The sequence below is a fragment of the Vulpes lagopus genome, chromosome 6 (assembly GCF_018345385.1).
Source record: "Vulpes lagopus strain Blue_001 chromosome 6, ASM1834538v1, whole genome shotgun sequence".
In the NCBI taxonomy this organism is placed as follows: Eukaryota; Metazoa; Chordata; class Mammalia; order Carnivora; family Canidae; genus Vulpes; species Vulpes lagopus.
In genome coordinates this window covers 116,901,032-116,922,820 of record NC_054829.1, presented here as the reverse complement: position 1 = coordinate 116,922,820, position 21,789 = coordinate 116,901,032, and the positions used below count along the sequence as shown (strand labels likewise).

Here is a 21,789-nt window from a genome sequence, read left to right as displayed (position 1 = left end):
AATACAATAACAGCGGAGGACTTTAACACCCCGTTTATATCAATACATAGATCATCTAGACAGAAAATCAAGGAAACAACTGCTTTGAATATCCTGAACCAGATGAATTTAACATATATATTTAGAACATTCCATTCTTAAACAGCAGAATACGAAATCCATTCTTTTCAAGTGTACATGGAACATTCTCTGGAACTGATCACATATTAGCCCATAAAACAAGCCTCAACAAATTCAAGAAGATTGAATTCATACCATGCATATTTTCTAATCATAACAACTATGAAACAAGAACTCAACTACAAGAAAAACTCTGGAAAGACCACATATACATAGAGGTTAAATAACAAACTATTAGGAATAACATGCTTCCTAGCTAGGAAATAATAGAAGAGACATAACAGTACATGGAAACAAATGAAAATGAAAACACAACAGTCCGAAACTTCTATGATGCAGCAAAGGCAGTCCTAAAAGGCAAGTTCATAGCAATATAGGCCTACCTCAAGAAGCAAGAAAAATCTCAAATAGAAAACCTAATCTTACAGCAAAAGGAGCTAGAAAAAGAACAACAAAATCTAAAACCAGTAGAAGGAAGGAAATAATAAAGATCAGAGCAGAAATAAATACTATAGAAACTAAAACAAAACAAAACAAAACAAAACAAAACAAAAAACCATAACAGATGAATAAACCAGTGAACCAGGGAGCTGGTTTTTTTGAGAAAATCAATAAAGTGATAAGCCTCTAGACAGACTTACCATGAAAAAAAGAAACGGACCCAAATTTTTTTTAAAAAATCACAAATGAGAGAGGAGAAATAACAAACACCACAGAAATACAATCCTAAGAGAATATTACGAAAAACTATATACCAATAAATTGTACAACCAAAAAAAGATGGATAAAGCCCTATAAACATATAAACTACCGAAACTTAAACAGGAATAGAAAATTTGAACAGATCGATAACCAGCAAAGAAAATGAGTCAGAAACAAACAAACAATTCCCAACAAACAAAAGTCCAGGAACAGATGGCTTTACAGGTGAATCCTACCAAACATTCAAAGAAGAATTAATACCTGTTCTTCTAAAACTATTCCAAAAAATAGAAAAGGAAAACTTTCAAATTCATTTTATCAGGCCAGGATTACCCTGATACCAAAACCAGATAGAGACGCCACTAAAAAAGAGAACTACAGGCCAAAATCCCTGATGAACACAGATGCAAAAATTCTCAAGAAAATACTAGCAAATCAAATTCAACCACAGATTAAAAAAAAACATTTCCCATGATGAAGCAGGGTTTATTCCTGGGTTGCAAGTGTGGCTCAATATTTGCAAATTAATCAATGTGATACATCATATCAATAAAAGAAAAGAACCATATGATCATTTACATAGACATAGAAAAAGCCTTTGACAAAGTACAACATCCATTCATGAGGAAAATTCTCAACAAAGTAGGGTTAGAGGGAACATACCTCAACATAATAAAGGCCATATATGAAAATGCACAGATAACATCATCATCAATGGGGGGAAAACTAGAAAAAACCTAAAGGTTTTCCTTTAATGTCAGAACAAAACAGGGTTGTCCACTCTCACCACCTTTATTGAACACAGTACTGGAAGCCCTAGCCACAGCAGTCAGACAACAAAAAGAAATAAAAGGCATCCAAATCCTTAAGGAAGAAGTAAAACATCCACTATTGGCCGATGTGATACTATATACAGAAAATCCTAAAGACACCACCGAGAAACTGCTAAAACTGATAAACGAATTCAGTAAAGTTGCAGGATGCAAAATCAATGTACAGAAATCTGTTGCGGGACACCTGGGTGGCTCAGCAGGTTGAGCATCTGCCTTTGGTTCAGGGCGTGATCCCGGGGTCCAGGGATCAAGTCCCGCATCAGGCTCCCTGCATGGAGCCTGCTTCTCCTTCTGCCTGTGTCTCTGTGTCTCTTGTGAATAAATAAATAAAATGTTAAAAAAAAAAAAGAAATCTGTTGCATTTCTATACACCAATAATGAAGCAGCAGAAAGAAAAATTAAGAAAACAATCCCATTTACAATTGCATCCAAAATAATAAGATATCTAGGATGAAACCGAACCAAAGAAGTTAAAAAACAGTACTCCGAAAACTAAAAAAAAAAAAAAAAAAAAAAAAGACTGATGAAAGAAATTGAAGATGACACAAAGACATGGAAAGACAATACACACTCATGAATTGGAAGAATATTAAAATGCCCATACTATCCAAAATAACCTATACATTTAATGCAATCCACATCAAAAATACCAACAGCATTTTTCACAGAACCAGAACAAACAATCCTAAAATTTTAATGGAACCACAAAAGACCCCGAATACCCAAAGCAATCTTTTTTTTTTTTTTTTTTTTTTTACCCAAAGCAATCTTGAAAAAGAAAAGCAATTGTATGCATCACAATTCTGAATTTCAAGTTATATGACAACACTGTAGTAATCAAAACATTACAGTACTGGCACAAAAACAGACACATATATCAATAGAAAACTTAGAAATGAACCCACAGTTATATGGTCAATTAATCTTTAACAAAGCAGGAAAGAATATCCAATGGAAAAAAGGACCATCTCTTCAACAAATGGTATTGGGAAAACTGGATGGCAACATGCAAAGAATGAAACTGGACTACTTCCTTACGTCATACACAAAAATAAATTCAAAATGGATGAAAGACCTAAATGTGAGGCCTGAAGAAAATATAGGCAGTAACTTCTTTGACATCAGCTATTGCAACTCCTTTCTAGATATATCTCCCAAGGCTAAGGACACAAAATCAAAAATAAACTATTGGGACTACATCAAAATAAAAATCTTCTGCACAACAAAGGAAACAATCAACAAAAGTAAAAGGCAATTTATGGAATAGGAGAAGATATACATGAAAAGATTTTCATCATCACTTATCACCAGGGAAATGCAAATCCAAACCACAATGAGATATCACCTCATACCTGTCAGAATGGCTAAAATTTTAAAATACAAGAAACAACAGGAGTTGACATGGATGTGGAAAAAAAGAAACCCTTGTATACTACTGGTGGGAACACAAACTGGTGTAGCCAGTGTGGAAAACAGTATGGAGGTTCCTCTAAAGTTAAAAACAGAATTACTGCATGATCCACTAATTCCACTACTGGGTATTCCAAAGAATACAAAAACACTAATTCTAAGGGATACATGCACCCTTAGGTTTACAGCAGCATTATTTACATTAGCCAAGACACGGAAGCAACCCAAGTGTTCATCAGTTGATGGATAAAGAAAATGTGAGGTGTGTGTGTGTGTGTGTGTGTGTGTGTATAAATAATATGGAATTGGAATATAAATAATATGGAATTGGGACTTTGGAATATTATTTGGCCGTAAAAACAAATGTAATCTTGCTGTTTGTGACAACATGGATGGAGTTAGACTATAATGCTAAACAAAATGAGTCAGACAAATACCATATGATTTCATTCATATGTGGAATTTAAGAAATAAAACAAACAAGCAAAGGGAAAAAAAGAGAGAAGGAGACAAATCAAGAAACAGACTAACTGTAGAGAACTGATGGTTACCAGAAGGGAGGCATGTGGGGGATGGGTGAAATTGGTGATCAAGATTAAGGACAGCACTTGTTGTGATGACCAGAGGGTGATGTACAGAAGGGTTGAATCACTATACTGATATATCAGGTATACACACCTGAAACTACTATAACAATGTATGTTAACTGAAATTATAATAAAAACTTTAAAAACAGTATAAATATTATAAAATCTGAAAAATATTGGTCAGATACCCCATTGAAATCAACATATTAAGCGTATGCATGTTACTGTTATTTTTTTAAAGATTTTATTTGTTGATTTATTGATTTGGGAGAGAGAAAGAAAATGAGTAGGCTGAGGGGCAGGGTGAGAAGCAGAGTCTTTGCTGAGCAGGGAGCCTGATGCAGGACTCAGTCCCAGGATTCCGGGATTATGATCTGAGCTGAAGGCAGACACTTAACCAACTGAGCCACCCACGAGCCCACATGTTACTCTTCTATTATATTACCCTATATACTACTTATTGTGTTTTCTTAGTATTCTCAAGCCTCTTGGAATTTTTTTTTAACAAGGACCTACATTAAACTTACTACCTGTCTCTAGTTTCCGGAAAACATCTTTTTCTGCTTTTTGATATGACAACTACTCATCTGCTGGTAAATTTCCTCTTCTCTATGATTCTTACAGATTTTCAACAGTGCCCACATCTGTAAGCAATGTGCATACCAGAGGTTGGACACCTTCCAGTCCATATGTTTTAGTGAGGAGAGGAGTAACATGATGAGAGCTGGTCTTCAGAAGGATTACTCTGTCTGAATTATATCTCACACCCCAAATTCATATGCTTATGCCCTAACTTCCACTGCCTCAGAAAATGACAGTATTTGGAGACCAGGTTTTTGGAGAGGTGATTAAGTTAAAATGAGGCCATTATAGAGGGCCCTAACCCAATCAGACTGGTGTCTTTCACAAGTAGAACTTTGTGCCTGCACAGAGGGATGATCAAGTGAAGAGGCAGCAAGAAGGCAACCATCCACTAACCAAGGAGAAGCCTCAAAAGACATCAAACCAGCAGATACCTTGATCTTGGACCTGTAGCCTCCAGAACTACGAGAAAATAGATTTCTGTTGTTTGAGCCACTCAGTCTGTGGTATTTTGTCACAGCAGCCCAGCAAACTCATACACAGATGGGATGGGTTAGAAGACAGTTGCAAGAGTCAGGGACAGATCACAGCAGCAGTTGCAAGGGTGCAAAGACCAGCGTGAGTGCAGAAGACATCGCATAACTGAAATGCACACAGCTGGAGAAAAGGATGTGACCCTTAAGGAAGATGAAGAGTAGACATTTGCTGCAAGAGGTGGGCCTGGCTGGCAAGAAAGATGGTAAACCTGTTGAAAAATATTGGGGAGTCAAAAAAGGGGAGCAAATGACTTCAAGGAAAGAGCTGCTCAATTTTAGACACATCTCTGGATGTGTCTGGTTAAGTGCTTTCTTGACATGTCTTTTTCTATCTTGGTCTTTATTTCCTCACGTAGCAGACACCAAAAAAATTACTGATGGATCATATTAAAAGAAGTTTAAAATGCAATGGAAGATTAAAAATAAAATAGGTCAGGGGATCCCTGGGTGGCGCAGCGGTTTAGCGCCTGCCTTTGGCCCAGGGAGCGATCCTGGAGACCCGGGATTTAATCCCACATCGGGCTCCCAGTGCATGGAGCCTGCTTCTCCCTCTGCCTATGTCTCTGCCTCTCTGCCTCTCTTTCTCTGTGTGTGACTATCATTAAAAAGAATAATAATAAAAAATAAAAATAAAAATAAAATAGGTCAAACTACATCTGCTTTTAACGGATTGGTTTTTAGTCTTATACCACGTGTTCTTTAAATAGTGGCCTATCTTGAATTTCCTTGAAAGAATTTAGCTTTTAAAACACCCTTTCAATTATTTGCTTTGTACTTTCTGTACGCCCCAGCTTATCCTGCATTTTAATCTTCCAGATCCTGCCTTTAAGGTTCATTCCATTCTTATATAGTATTTACCTTTAATTATGTCCTAGTTTATTTACATGCCATTCAAAAATCTTTGAGTTCTTCAGAAAACAACGCCTACATTTTAAGGAATTGTTTTATATTCGATGACTAATATTTTCTAAACAAAAATAATGCAATAACATGGTGGGAGAAAAGATGGCCCAGACCCTAACTTTACTGGACCTGGCAAAGCTTCTGGGAAGAGCTCAAATTCTTTTTTGAAATCGCTATTTCTGTTTAACTTTCTGCTACATTGTCTATCTGGAATTCTGATCATGAATCTGTATTCTAAACACCAAGAAGTCTAGAAAGCATAATTCATTACTCGTCACAAAGAGAACGTGTTTTGAAAAGGCAATAGCAAAAACTATTCTTATCTATAAATGAGGTTAATGATACTTGTGCTTTTTAAGTTTGTAATCTAGATTAAACATGTTATTTGTAAAGCTGACATAGAGCATATTCTCAAGAATTTCATTCATTCATTAAAAAAATACCGTAAACACCAAGGTCCTAGAATTATAGAGGTGAAGGCCAAACAACTGGCCCTTCCTCTACTGCCCAGTACAGAGATTTTGCTTATCACTATGGCAATCTCCCTAGGCATGTAGCCAAGGTTGGACAGATCCCTGAATATTTCATGGCTTTAAAATCCTCCCTACAAAATAATCTGTGCCTCACTTTTCCAACAATGTAACAGCCTAGAGAGATGCTATAATTCACTGTTTTTTAATCCAACACTTGTTGTATATACCTTCTTTATATATACTATCTCTATTAATGAACCAGTTAACAAGACTGTCTTCCCAATTTTACTTGCATTATATTCCTAGTACTAAATTATTGAGATTAGAGTAATGTAAAAATATAAGCATGTAAGAAGAACTTCTAAAACTTAGAAACACACTCAAAAGAGATTATTTCTTTTTTTACATAATTTTCTGGACAAATGCTTTACCCTCAAAGAAGATACGGAAATAAGGTTAATTAATCTTACATTTATTTTTATTTTTATTTTTTTTTATTTATGATAGTCATACAGAGAGAAAGAGAGAGAGGCAGAGACACAGGCAGAGGGAGAAGCAGGCTCCATGCACCGGGAGCCCGACGTGGAATCGGTCCCGGGTCTCCAGGATCGCGCCCTGGGCCAAAGGCAGGCGCCAAACCGCTGCGCCACCCAGGGATCCCTTAATCTTACATTTAAAGATTAAAGACTAAATTGGACTCTGAGAAAAGCTCTCCCAACTTCTGTTTCTAATAAGAAGAAAAGTAACAAAAGAGGACCAACAAGGCAAAATGCAAGGTTATGTCAACCCAGAATCATAATTTCCAAGATTATAGAGACTTTCTTTGGGCAGCCCGGGTGGCTCAGCTGTTTAGCGCCGCCTTCAGTCTGGGTCGTGATCCTGAAGACCTGGGATTGAGTCCCATGTCCGGCTTCCTGCATAAAGCCTGCTTCTCCCTCTCTCTGCCTGTGTCTCTGCCTCTCTCTCTCTCTCTCTCTCTCTCTCTCTGTGTCTCTCATGAATAAATAAAATCTTAAAAAAAAGAGAGAGAGAGACTTTCTTTCCTTGAGTCTCTATCCAATTCAAGTAGCCATTGAGCTAGGAGGTAAATGACACCTCCCCTCTCTGAACACACATATACTAGAAAAAGCTATAAAGAGAAAGGTCAAATTACACAGGAGAATTAAAAAAAAATCTAGGCTTAAAAATTAATAGATAAGAGGGGGTGGAGGGGAAACTGAAGGTGTTAGGTGTTATGAAGCATTAAATAAATTAATTTTGTTTCTAATTCAAGATAAAGACTGTTCATCAAGGGATACATTTCAAAAAGTAATTTTTTAAACAGAGGTATTATTTCTGTTACTTTCTTCCATTTTCTTTCTTTCTTTTTTTTTTTAAACTTTCTTCCATTTTCTATCTCTGGAATGACCACTGAGAAAGCTATGAATTGTTTTCTATTTGCAAAATGATTCAGCTTAGAAAGGAGTAGAATAAGACTGGTCATTCAGCAATTTCTCCCACCCTCCCTTACAGACATCACATCACAAAGACTATGACTCACTTTGTCATACAATTTCTATCCTTTTAAGAATTTTAAGATTGTTGTAATGAATTCGGCCCGTATATCTGAATATTAGGATTAAATTATTTGTGCCATTCCCCCACAGCCAAAAAAGATACTAACAATGGTACCAGATAGTTCTTAATCCTAATTTATAAGATGATTCACTAGTTTTAGATTTGAGAGAGAGAGGTTTAAGGATAAAGTGTCTGATTCAAGTGTGAATTCTCAGATCTGTATTCCTTAATTATTAGAGGATTAGAACTAGTTCTGGAATTGGCTAGAAATATTGATGTTAATCAATACCTGAAAACTTGCACAATAAAAAGTGATCCTAACAAATGATATGTTTTACCTTTATTACTTCCTTTGAATAATGTGATAGGTGTCTGTAGAAAGAAGTACAGTGATGCTGCATTCAATTTGTCCACTTTACATAGTGAAGTATTTATACTTTACATAGTGAAGTATTTATGCTTATTTACTTAAAGTTCTAGCTCATTTGGCAAATGTTGATTGACCTTCTTCATAGGCTTCAGCCTGGTTATTCATTCAGCAATTGGAGCTAAGAGGATCTGGGATGAGTCAACTCAGGCTCAGACCCTCAGAGAAGAAAAGAGAGTAAGAGATTACTAGGTAATGTTTGATTTTTTTTTTAAATCCTTCCCAAATAGGAATTTCCAATAATATTAGGGGACATGAAATTAAAACACATCAAACTATTAGAAGCACATGTGAAAGGAAAGATGGTCCAGGATGGTGTGAAAGAAATATGGTCTGAAGTGTAATTTCGACTAGGATAAAGTAAAAGGACTGAGAGGACTTTCCAGCTCAAGGAAACAGCTGGACTGAAGTGAAGAGGAAGATGTGAGAAGGTCAGAACAGAAGTGAGAAGACTCGGCTAATTTGTCGGCTACATGTAGAACTTAGAAAACACTCTTTTGAGTGGCCACTGTGCATGAGGTCAGATACAAAATATCTGTCCCAGTCCTTGCCAGCAAGGAGCTCATTCCCACTGCAGGAGAGAAATGCATCAACAATGTATAACAAATCATTAGGTTCTTTTTTTTTTTTTTTTTTTAGATTTTATTTATTTATTCATGAGAGATACAGAGAGAGAAGGAGAGACACAGGCAGAGGACAGCCGGCAGAAGCCGGCTCCCCGATGTGGGACTTGATCCCAGGACTCCAGGATCACACCCTGAGCCAAAGGCAGACGCTCAACCACTGAGCCACCCAGGTGTCCTAATCATTAGGTTCTATAGGAGAACAAGTACCAAGCACCACAGGGAAAACAGAAATAAAAACAATTAACTCTCCATGGAAAGGTAGGGAACATTTCACAAAGGAGAAGACTGGCAAGTTAGCTCTTAGGAGATTTTTAAAGAGAAAGGTGGGAATGGAAAGAGTGTGTGTAAGAGGAATTGATAAGGAAAAGGATTTCCAAAAACGAGGCTCACATGAGGAAAGCCAATCACTGCAACAGTGACAGTCAGATGAGAGGCTATAATTGAGCAACAGCACTGGCAGCATCAGGGGAGTATGGATGGTAATAGCAGGGAAATAAGATTGAGCCAGTAGATGACATTTGAAAAGGGAAGTCAGGTAGGGTCTGGTCTAGTCCTCCGGTAAGTAAAGGGCGGGGGAAATCAAAAGGGCAAAGAAATATCACTAAGGCAGGGAGGACTCTGAGGTGTCTAGCTTTGAAGACTAGAAGAATAATTTCACTACAAACAAAAAGTTGGCAGAAAGGGATGCAAGTTTGAGAAAAAGATGTTAAGTTCTTCTTCATGCATTTTGAGTTGAGACTTAGGCAGTTTATCTGTCCTTCAAGCAGAGGGAAACACAGTCCTAACACAGATGGGAAATCAGGGACTTAAATGGAGACTCTAAGTGATCTGCTAAAGAAGTATGAGTGCACAGAAAGAAGAGTAGAGGGCCAAAAACAGAGCCTTGGGGGATATGAAATCAAAAGACCAAAAAAGAGGCAAAACCAGAAGCTGGATGATTGAGAATATCAGGTTGATGTGGTATAACAGAAGCCAAAGAAGTCTCAAGAAGTTAGAGAGAGAAAATAATATCAAGTTGTCAAATTGTAGGGTGTCAAGTGTCAAGGAGGGTGACAAATTGGATAAGGCCACACGACTGAAGTGAAAAACTGCTGGGGCCCAGAATGATTTAAGTAGAATTCTGAGGGGCAGGATCCAGAGTTAAAAAGTGAAAAGGAGATGAACTAGAAGAGCGCACAGGATTCCAGGATACTGGCCACAAAAGAATGAACAATGTACAGGAGACCTAAGGAATTTTATACCACATAGTATATGATAAAAATCCAAAATGCTTTTTAAGGAAAACAGAATTCCTAACAAGTTTAAACTATTAATCCTTAAAAATGATTCAATTTTCTATATGGCCTATTCTATGAATTGCTAATAGCTAGCCTCTAAGATTTCCAGATATTTTTCAAATATGACTTTCTTACATATAATCATCTTCATTAAAAGATTGGCCAACTGTTTAAATGTATGCATTACTATGCCAAGAAAGCAACACACCTCAACTAAGCTTTCTACAGTATTTGGCCCATGAACACTTATTACACAGGGTAGGTGGTCCACACAAAATGTTTTCATCAGCAGCTGACATTTAGTAAGCGCTTCCTGAAGTTAAAGGTCCTAAGCTGTTTATGATGCTTATTTATATGGAGAGTTCATGGTCCCCACCCATAAGGTCCCAGCACCTTCTCAATTATGAACAGAGAACAACGTACTCAGAGAATCTAGCCAGATCATTACTAGTCTGTACAAATTTCCTTAGGGAGACTCATTTTGGTTATTAATTATAAATTTCAATGTCAAATCAATGTATAGCTTAATTTAAATAATTAAATAAATAATAATTTTTTTAAATTTTTATTTATTTATGATAGTCACAGAGAGAAAGAGAGAGAGAGAAGCAGAGACACAGGCTGAGGGAGAAGCAGGCTCCATGCACCGGGAGCCCGACGTGGGATTCGATCCCGGGTCTCCAGGATCGCACCCTGGACCAAAGGCAGACGCCAAACCGCTGCGCCACGCAGGGATCCCTAAATAAATAATAAATTAAACAGGAAAATTCCTTTCAACAGTTCAATTATACTTGGAACTTCCTCCTTGTTTTCTTTTATCTCCAGAATATCTTAAAAATCGGGAAACCTTCCACTCCAGAATTTTACAGAATAATTCCATTTAGAAAGTAAGTTAATGTGAAGAAGTAAGTAGTCCTTTGAAAATATAAACACACATCCACTACAGATTTCTGTAAATGAATAAGCAAGCATTAAGGATACACTGGTCAATTCAAAAGTCACCTTGCATAGAAAGAGTGACAGAGGACAGCTGGGATGAGACATAAATTAAACACCAAATATTGGTTGTTGCCTCCAGGTCCTCCAAATTTCTTCAAACTAAAAATATCCTGCAGGAATTTAGAATGGGACTAGTCTGGCTTCTAAGAACCAGTATATGGCTCAAGGGGTGAGGTTCCCTGGGAGTCACCACTTTGAGTCCTTGCCTAAATTTCTGGGGCTATAAATAACCCAGCTTCCAGAAGGAGTTTGATAGCAAAAGAGAACACAATAGCAAATCCAACAATGGATACAACAAGGAAACACTGAAAATCATGTTTCTATAACTGCATGATTTCCTAATGTCACAATATTCCAAATGATTTTGCAAACAATCAAGCAGTAAATATTTACTGAACATTGACAGTACAAGACCAGATATCAGATTTCAAATGACTAGCTCAAAAGCAACAGAACAAAATACATTTGCTTAGATAGAATACAATCATAGGGTTAAGGTTTTTGCCTTGAATGCGATTTGCCTTGCTCCAGTTCACATCTTAGACTCTTACCCCAGGCCAGCCTTCTAACAGATGTGTGCTACAGGACAAAGGGGCCCAAGCAGGGTTTTTGGAAAATCAACAAACACTGGAATTTGGAAAAACAAGCAAAGGCTATGGCACATGTGTAGTTATTATCCTGTTGTACAGGCATCTTGTGGTTTAAAAATAACAGTTCTAATGATGTGAGACCTAAAAATTACCTTTTTCAGCATCGCAGATGGGGATTTCTGAGAATCACTGCATAGATGAATGAAGTCAATTTTATAATATATAAAGAATGGTTTGTGTTTTATTACATCTGTAATATTATCATTTTTAAATCAAACTTAAAAATCATGGCCATGCATTTAAAATAGTATCATAAATCTAAGTGGGAACACTTAGAACGCCAACGTTACACCATTGTCAAAGTCTAATTACACAATGGCCATTTTATAAACACAAGGAGAGCCCTCAGGGTGTGTCACAAGGGGATATTGCCTTTTCTAGGCTGAAGTCACTTGGCATGAAACTCTTCTTAAAAGGCTTCTAAGGTGTGGTAATATCTATGACTCACAAATTGTTCTTTCATTGCTGTACCAATTACATGATTTCCATGATTAAGTGAGCTATTAGATTCTTACTTCACTTGTTTACTGCACGTAAATAGCAGTACTGTAAATAAACACTGTGTTTATTAAGGCAAATTAGGGGGATCCACTTGCCAGATATTACCCAAAGAAGAGAGAGGAGAGAACACAGCATCAATAGTGCCAGGAAGGAAGAGAATGAAAGGTGACTTTCTCCAATACCCCAGGAACACAACTAGGGGCCACCCATGAACTAGTAAGAGGGCTCCACTCCACAGGGGGCTGGCCTCACCAACACTACGGAAGCAGCCCATAGAAGGGTGCCCCAGAGGGTGCTCTCTGCTACTGAATGGAAGAGTGCAGTGGGGCGGCGGGGGTGGGGGGGTGGGGTAGGGGACCTGGTGGGCAAGAAGCTGGCTGGAGATGAGCAGCCCAGGGGAAATCAGCAGATGAACTCAGGTGATCAGTTGTGCTGAACCTCAACACTCTCTTCTATAAAACAAGACCAGGGAACTAAAAGGTCTGATGCCTCTGAATTTCACAAGCCCTTGTTTTTATGACCGGAATTACATGGGATACGTGTCGTGGCAAAGGGCAGGGGTGTCAGGCGGGCCTGGATCCCATCCCTGCCCCACACAGGAGTGGGCAGGTCCCTCTTGCCTCTCCAAGTCTCGGTATCCTCTAGAGCCTAGAAGCAGAGAAGTATGGCAAACAGGCGGTCACCTCCTAGGAGAAGCCCAAGGGTAGAAGCAACACCGCTAACCACCTCCATTTTCTCCTAAGAGCATCTGGAACAAATTTAATGCTAAAACATACATAAGCAGCCAGTGTACATTTCACTTACTACACTCTATCCGTGTTGTACGTGCTACTTGGGATAAAATGTTCTCTTTTCTGAAGTTTTTATATGGGTCATGACTTCAGAGTATATACTTCATGTTACACAATCCATGGACATGTGAAGAGGACAATCAAAACATCCAAGACACCAAAGGGAAGCTGGGTGAGCAGCACACACGCTGGAGAAACAGGTACTCTATCTTGCTTTCATCAAAACTCTCATGTCAAATAAAAGTCACTCTAGGACTAGGGGGATCGTGCAGGAAAACCAGCCCTTTCAAGCAAAAACACCATAGGAGAATACCCAGGTGTGAGGCCAAGGTGACCTTCAACCACGCTTCGAAGATGGAAAACTGATGTTCAGTCACCTTCTCCCTCCCCTTTCATTTCTGGTCTGCCCCCCCTGCCCTGTCTCCCCTTCTGCACCTGCACCACACCCCCCATCCCTAATCAGCACCCCACATTTCTACCACCCGTCCCTAAATTCTGGTCCTGGTCAGCTGTGGCGTCAGCTCACAATTTAACTCGCACGAAATGTTAAAATCCGTTACCGACTGAACTCTTCTTTTCAAAGGTATTTGCATTTTACAAGACGTCTGGACAGAAAATGTTAATAAATCTCTCAAAGATTTTCAGGTTAACTGGACAAAACAGTTTGAGGAACAAGATCAGCAATTTTCAACTTTTCAAATAAGTCTGGCTTTCTGAGCCATAATTCAGTGGGAAATTGTGGCAACCATGAGCTCTTGCTTTTCTTTCTCGGTGTTTTCTGGTCAGTCTTGTTTGTTTGGGTAATGGAGATGTGGTTGGGAAGATATGGTTATAGCACATCCATAATCATGTTTTTTTCTTGTATCCAAAGAAAGTCTAGCCCTGGTTTGGTCAACTATCAGTACATCTTTGACATGTCAGAAAATACAGTGTATTTAAACTTATGTCCAGGTTGGGCTACACAGAAGTGGTCTAAATTCATCATTTTAGGTTTTTATTCTTGCCAGTCTATTGCCTGGTAAAAGGTGATTAAAAAAAAATTCAATACCTTCCACAAATCTGGAGAAGTATTCTACTCTTCACTTTTAACATGCGGTCTTTAGCTAGTTATCAAGTAGGCAGGATTCTCAACCTTAGCGCTATTAACATTGGGGGTCAGAAATTTTTTAGCTGGGGATAATGGATGTATCCTGTGCATTGTAGGATGGTTAACAGCATCCCTGGCCTCTACCTACTAGGTACTAGTAGCACCCTTCCAAATATGAACCAAAAATGTCTCTAGGCATTGCCAAACGTTGGGGGTGGGAGGGCAGGGGCAAAATCACCCCCCTCTGAGAACCAGTGAATTAAAATAAGATTATGAAAAACTCATAGTTAGGAAGAAAAAGTTAACAGCTGTTATTACAAGGGCAGTAGTGTGCTATGGCAATTCAGAATTATCTTCCCACACTAGCCCCTGTACAGTTTTATTCTAAAGGAAAGAGTATCAAAAGCTTCAAAGAAAAAAAAAATGATGCAGCAACTAATAAGTGTCTTTAAAAAAAAGAAAGTACTAGGGGAAGTCTCAACATGAACCTAATCTGGAGGAGAGTTCTTCTGTCTTCTAATCATAGAACATACCTTTTTTATTTTTATTATTTATTTTTTTTAAGATTTTATTTATTTACTCATGAGAGACACAGAGAGAGAAAGGCAGAGACACAGGCAGAGAGAGAAGCAGACTCCATGCAGGGAGCACTGGGACTTGATCCCAGGACCCCAGGATCCCACCCTGGGCTGAAGGCAGTCGCTCAAGCGCTAAGCCACCCAGGCATCTCTATTTATTTTTAATTACAGACCATTTGCGCTACTAGAAAAGAACAAGACTATTTGGGACACATAGGCACCTGGCCCTAATCTGCTGTGCTAACCTAGCAGCCAACTGCAAAATAAACTTCAAACACAAAGTTTAAAACTTAAGTTTGTGAAACCTATTCAAGTTACTAAAATAGAGAAACAGTACTAACCCATAAAATAGAGAAACAGTACTAACACATATTTATTGGGTTACAAGTATCTTTTCAGTTTTACTGGATCATGTGGGTGCTTAATAAAATCCAAAAATTATGGCAGGCCTGAAAAAAACTTAAAGACCTGTATCATTTGCTTGTTGCTATTTTGGAATCAATAAATACTCGAGCAATATAAAAGCACATTTCCCATTCGTTTGTCAACTCAGGTTGCTTGAGCTCAGGTCAACTCGAGTGGCCTCTACCTATGGCTCCGCAGGTGTGAATGACAGACATTCCATGAGCAACTTATGATAAAGGGGTAACTGCTGTGGAGTGGAGCCCTGGACTCCTGCTGGTCTTTTGTCAGGCAAACAGAGGATTGGATTCTTCACCTGAAAAACCACTAAGGAAGGCCAGACACACAGCTTTTAAAACGGATGTTTTACGCGCTCTTACAGGATGACAGTTAAAATATACTGATCCTCTTTCTCACTTCAAATTCCATCAGTGTTGTTAATCAGTCCATTTCATGCCCCTTTCCTCCTCTTTTCTATACATCACTGGGTCTCAAAGTGTGGTCCCAGGTCAGCATCACCTGGGAACTTGTTAGAAATGCAAATCATCAGGCTTCACTCCAGCCTTCAGGAATCAGAAACTCTGGGAGACAAGGTTGGGCAATGGCTATAACCCCCACCCCCCCAAGTGATTCTAACGCACCCCTCAAGTTTGAGAACCAATGACTGTAGGCTAGCGTTACTTCTATACCACAAATGGATTGTTTTTTACTGAACACAAAAGTGTACAGTAGTAAACCGAGTCCTCTGCGCACTTTGGAGAAATTCTCATCTGATCCTCAAACCTGATGCAAGGTAGACATTATCCCCACTTTAAGAATGAGGAACCTGGCTCGAGGTCCCAAAACTAATAACTGCAGGTGGAAGATTAAAGTTTTTGCAGTTCTTGTCACCATTAAAAGAAAAGTGTGTCGCAGTTTATTAACAAAGTCCATATCTTTTGCCCTGAAAGCTTTTGGTAATTGAGAAAAGGAAGGAAAGGAAAGGAGAAAGGAAAAAGGAAAGGAAAGGAAAGGAAAGGAAAGGAAAGGAAAGGAAAGGAAAGGAAAGGAAAGAAAAGAAAGAAAGGGAAGGGAGGAAGGAAGGAAGGAAGGAAGGAAGGAAGGAAGGAAGGAAGGGGAAGGGGAAAGAAAGGAAAGAAAGAAAAGGGAAGAGGAAAGAAGAAAGAAAGAAAGAAAGCAAAGAAAGAAAGAAAAAAAGAAAGAAAGAGAAAGAAAAAAAGAAAAAAGGGAAGGGGAGAGAAAGAAAAAAAAGAAAGAAAGGAGAAAAGAAAAGGGAAAGGAAAGGATAGGACAGAGATGGGGGAGAGCAGTGTGCCCGCTGGCTCGGATCCTACCAAATCGGAGTTTAAGGGCACGACTCTGGGAAGGTATTTTTCCAATAAGGAGCATTTATTCCGCTTGGGTCCCTCCTGCTTGGGCTCCCGGGTCCGGGGCGCGCAGGGCGAGCCCGCCCCCCTCCCCGCCCCCCTCCCCGCTCACCTCCCCGCTCCCCTCCCCGCCCACCTCCCCGCTCCCCTCCCCGCCGCCGGGCATCCCCGCGGCAACAGGTGGCCCGCGCGGGGGGGGGGGGGGCGAGGCCCGGGTTTACCCGGAGCCCGGGGAAGCGCCCAACCCGACCCGCAGCTCCGGCGAGGAGGGGGCGAGTGGTGAACCCGAAACCGCCGAGGGCCGCGCGGAAAGGAGCCACACGTCCCGCTGCGGCCGGAGGGAAGGAAGGGGCGGGAATGGGGCGGCGGGGGGAGCGCGGGGAGCGCGGGGGGCGCGGGGAGCGCGGGGGGCGCGGGGAGCGCGGGGGGCGCGGGGAGCGCGGGGGGCGCGGGGAAGGGCGGCCGGCACTCACCGTGGGGGTCGCTCTTCTCCCGGACCCCGTCCACCCGGCCGTCGGGGTGGATGCGCAGGAAGAAGCCCCCGTTCTTGCAGTACAGCCTCTTGGGGTCCTTGAAGTGGCCGGGCGGGAAGGCGCCGCTGCCGCCGTCCTCCGGCAGGGCGGGCAGCGTGGTGATGCTCCCGGCTGCCATGGGCCCCCCGGGGCTCTGCCGGGGTGTCCGCGCCCCCGGAGCCGCGCGAGGAGCCGCCGCCGCCCCCCGGCCCCGGCCCCCGACCCGGTCCGGGGCGCGGCCACGGCCCCGGCCCCCCAGCCTCCCGCCCGGCAGCGCGCGGCCGCGCCCGCGGGCCCCCAGCCTCGCGCCGCCCGGCCGCTCCCCTCGCCCGCTGCCCTGGCGCGGGGCCGGGAGCTGGCGCGGGGCCGGGAGCTGGCGCGGGGCCGGGATGCTGCGCTCGGGCTTGGGCTCGGGGAGCTGTGCCCGGGGCCGGGGAGCTGCAGTCGAAGCCGGGGAGCTGCGCTCGAGGCCGGGGAGCTGCGCTCGGGGCCGGGGAGCTGCGCTCGGGGCCGGGGAGCTGCGCTCGAGGCCGGGGAGCTGCGCTCGGGGCCGGGGAGCTGCGCTCGGGGCCAGGGAGCTGTGCTCGGGCTCGGGCTCGGGGAGCTGCACTCGAGGCCGGGGAGCTGCGCTCGGGCTGGGGGAGCTGTGCTCGGGCTCGGGGAGCTGCGCTCGGGGCCGGGGCCGGGGCCGGGGAGCTGCACTCGAGGCCGGGGAGCTGCGCTCGGGGCCGGGGAGCTGCGCTCGGGGCCGGGGAGCTGCACTCGAGGCCGGGGAGCTGCGCTCGGGCTGGGGGAGCTGTGCTCGGGCTCGGGGAGCTGCGCTCGGGGCCGGGGCCGGGGCCGGGGAGCTGCGCTCGGGCTGGGGGAGCTGCGCTCGGGCTCGGGGAGCTGCGCTCGGGGCCGGGGCCGGGGCCGGGGAGCTGCGCTCGGGCTCGGGGAGCTGCGCTCGGGCTCGGGGAGCTGCGCTCGGGGCCGGGGCCGGGGCCGGGGAGCTGCGCTCGGGCTCGGGGAGCTGCACTCGAGGCCGGGGAGCTGCGCTCGGGGCCGGGGCCGGGCCGGGGCCGGGCGTGTCCGCGGCCGCCGCTCGCGGGAGGGCCGCCTCCCCTAGCGCAGCGCGGGGAGCAGCAGCCAGCCCGGGCTCCGCGTCCGCCGTCTGGCAGCGGCCGGGCCGCGGCGTCACATCTTCTACCTCCCACCCCCGGAGGCCCCCCGCCCCCCCGCCCCCCGCTCTCCTCCCTTCCTGCGCGCCGCCCCCTCCTCGCTCGGGGCTCCGCGGGGCCGGCCTCCGGGTCGGGAGCCGCGGCCGCAGCACGCAAGCGCGCGACAGCAGCCGGGGGGGCCCGAGCGCAGGGGGCGGGGAGGTGCGGGGGGCGGGGGGGGCCGCGGAGGCCGCCGCGCCCGGGGCTCGACCCCGCGAAATTCCCCCGCAGTCGCGCCGGCCCGGCCGCACGGGGTCCGTCTCCACGCTGCGGAGCTTTGGCTGTGCCACCCGCCGTGACTCCACTTTGAAACGTTTAAAGGCAACTCCCCCCCTACCCCCTTCTTTTTCCTTGTCAGCGATTCAAAGCCAATAACGACCCCCCCCCCCCAAGAAGTAAAGGAATCGGAAATGGGGGGTTCTGTGTCCCGTGCGAGTTCTGAGCACCTCTGATCTGCAGAAGACGGGGCCTGCGTGGGCGCACACCGTGAACTTGAAGGCGAGGCCGAAATCTTTGACTAACAAAAGGAAAGAAAGAGGCCGGAGGAGGGGAGCAGACCGCATTGCTGGGAGAAAAAGGTTTTCCTTTTACCACCCTGGCCTGAAGGAGACTGGAAAGACGAGGAGAGGCCGCAAACCCTTGTGTGATGGAAGGATGCTACTGTCTTACTCCGAAGCTGGCACTAGCCCTGGCGAAATGGTTAGGTGTTGCCAGGAGGGAGGGTGGCTTTCTGAGAATCCCGAACTACAAAATTGAAGTTAACTGGATTTGGGTAATTTCCAGTAGAATAGAACAGGTACTACGGATTAGTCAAATGTTCATCCAGAATATTTCTGAGTCTCAAGTGTCTACTATATGCAAAGCATTTGCCTAAGTTCAGTGGGAGGTGCTGGGATCACACAGGACCTCCGCACAGAGGTGCGATCCATGGGCAGGATGAACACCACAAAATGCCCCTACAAGAGTAAAATGAGGTGGTGGTGTAAGATGTCAGACAAGGGGTAATTCAGTTTTGGGGGTACACAGGGGTTAGAGAAAGCCACTAGGAATATGTGAGAATACGGTAGTTCCTCTATTTAGAAAGATGTTTGGTTTCAAAAGATCAGCGCATCAAAAGCATTTGCTCTAAGTCTCCATGAGGGGTCTAATGCATGTAGATTAGATCTACATGCATTCCTATGTTGGTAAATAGAAGACTGGAGCTTTAAAACCAAGCATACTCTTCTCTGGGCTGGTATATGTTCTCTGGCCTCTCCAAAGTGGACTGGTTTTATCTGCATTGCTTATCTGTTAAAACAAATAATCCCTTCCAGATGATCTCTGTAGGTATCCTAGGGAATGCTTACTGGTACCATAGCACTCATGAGATTGCCACTTACTTTGTAAGAAAGTAGATTTGAATAAGCCTTGAACTCTCTCAGAGAAAGCGGAGTATTCCAAGAGCAAAGGGATAAAATCTAAATCAAAACATTTTTTTTAACAGTAGTATCCAGAAATCTGAGGAACAGCTACATGCAGTCAAGTAATTTGTATGCTGATGGACTGTGGATCTCAAGGAACTTCATTACATGTACAATAACCCCTTGTTTCCTAGTCCTTCCAAATCCAGGAGAGGAGATATCATAGGAAATGGTTAATCCAGTTCTGGGAATCTAGGTTTCCAAGATAAATAGTGTTAATTCCAAGAAGGCATCCTTAAGATAGTTGTCTCAAGTTCCTACCCAGCCCCCTCCCAACACACACTTGTACACATGCAGAGATAGACACACTATTCTTAGATGCAATCAGTTTGTTCTTACTGGAACTATGAGTGGTCCAGTTACTTACATTCTCAATTTACCCAGCTATAAGGATGAATATAAAAATAAAAATAAATGTAAGACAACGGGTACAAAACTCATTATTTTTAAAAACCACTAAGTTCCAGTGATAACTATTTAAAAACTTTTACAAAGGAAAGAGAAATTTACCTCACCATACCGAGATAAATTGCTTTGAAATTAAGAATTGTTCAGAATCCAAATGATGAAAAACACAAAGATTTAATGAGAGTTAAAAAAAAAAAAAAAGAGCCAGATGTTCCTGGATGGAAACATATAGTAAAATACCAATGTAAGATTCCTCTCACCATGTTTTAAAAATTTAAAACCATACTAGTTTAAATTGTAGCACAGTTTTCAAAACTATACAAGAGTATTGTAAAATTCATTTGGATATATAAGCATAAGAATAGCATATACTTTTTCTAATTGTAGGGAAAAATGTGAATGACTTTTGAAAGGATTAAAAAGATTATAAAATATCTTCAATGGAAAATTAGGCATCATCTAGGCATCTGATTCTATGGAATCTCTATACTTTTAATTGAGCAACTTTACAACTTAGCTTTACATACTGTAGCTAACTGTCATGGACCTGAATTGTGTCCCTCTTTCTCCCAGATTCCTATATTGAAGCTCTAACCTCCAATATGAGTATATTTGGAGATAGGACCTTTTAAGGAGATAATTAAGATTAAATGAGGTCATATGGTGGGGTCCTAATCCAATAGGATTGGTGTCTTTATACAACACACCAACCAGGAGTATGCACATAGAGAAAATACCATCTGAAGATAGCCAAAGCCTGCTGTCTGCAAGACAAGGAAAGAGGTCTCACCAGAAACCAAGCCTGCAGGCAGGACCTTAATCTTTGGGCTTCTAGCCTCAAGAACTAGAGAATATAAAATTTCTGTTGTTTAAACCCCCTAGTCTGTAGCATTTTGTTATGGCAGCCCTAGCCAACTAATACAATAGCCAATAACACACAAATGAAGTATAGCTGATGAAGGACGTTGAGTTCCCTTCTGTGATGGTTAATTTCACAGGTCAGTTGACCTGTCTACTTGGCTACCTGGCTACTTGGCTGGGCTAGGTATGCCTAGAGAGCTGGTAAAACATTGTTTTGGGGTATGTCTGTGAGGATGTTTCCAGAAGAGATTAACATCTGAATCAGTAGACCAAGTAAAGAAAATTCATTCTAATGCTGTGGGCATCATCCAATCCACTGAGGGCTGAATAGAGCCAAAAATTGAAGGAATAATGAATTCTTTTCTTTTTCCTTGGACTGGGGTATCTCTCTTCTGCACTCAAACATGGAAATCCCTAGTTCTCAGGCCTTCAGCCTCAGAGTAGGAGTCACACCGTAGGCTCCCCGGGTTCTCAGGCCTTCAGACTCAGAATAAGTTAAAACCACCAGATTGCAGATGGCAGACTATGAAACTTCTCAACAATCATGACTACATAAGCCAAGTTCTATAAAATCTCTGATATATCGCTAACATTTCTATCTACATATATCTGTGTATCTTCGTGGATCTTATCTCTGGAGAACTCTGATGAGTATACATCTTCTACCTATGAAATAAGCTATTCTGCCTGATATGTGTGGCTCGTTGAATTCTTTCAAAACTGTTGTCACGTCCTACTGGTTTCCTCATGAATTAATGAGATAACATAAACTCTATATTTTAGGAGATATAAATGTTAATATTCACTTTTTGTCTTCATGACAGTTATGATTTTACCTTTTAAAAAGCTATCCTTTAAAAAAAAATAAATAAATAAAAGCTATCCTTTAAAATAGTAAGAGTAATGAAGAGAAACTTGCCCTTTACAGATGTTAAAAAGTA

At 42.6% G+C, this 21,789-nt stretch overlaps 1 protein-coding gene across 1 annotated transcript in view; it reads right to left on the bottom strand.

The window, feature by feature from the left end:
• FGF2 (fibroblast growth factor 2) overlaps positions 1 to 18,456 on the bottom strand; it is a 61,115-nt gene extending 42,659 nt beyond the window's left edge. Inside the window, exon 1 of the mRNA XM_041758683.1 lies at positions 16,882 to 18,456. Within this exon, the coding sequence (XP_041614617.1) occupies positions 16,882 to 17,059 (178 nt within the window). The 5' untranslated portion in view covers positions 17,060 to 18,456. The remainder of the gene's footprint in view (positions 1 to 16,881) is intronic.
• Positions 18,457 to 21,789: the final 3,333 nt, after the last annotated feature.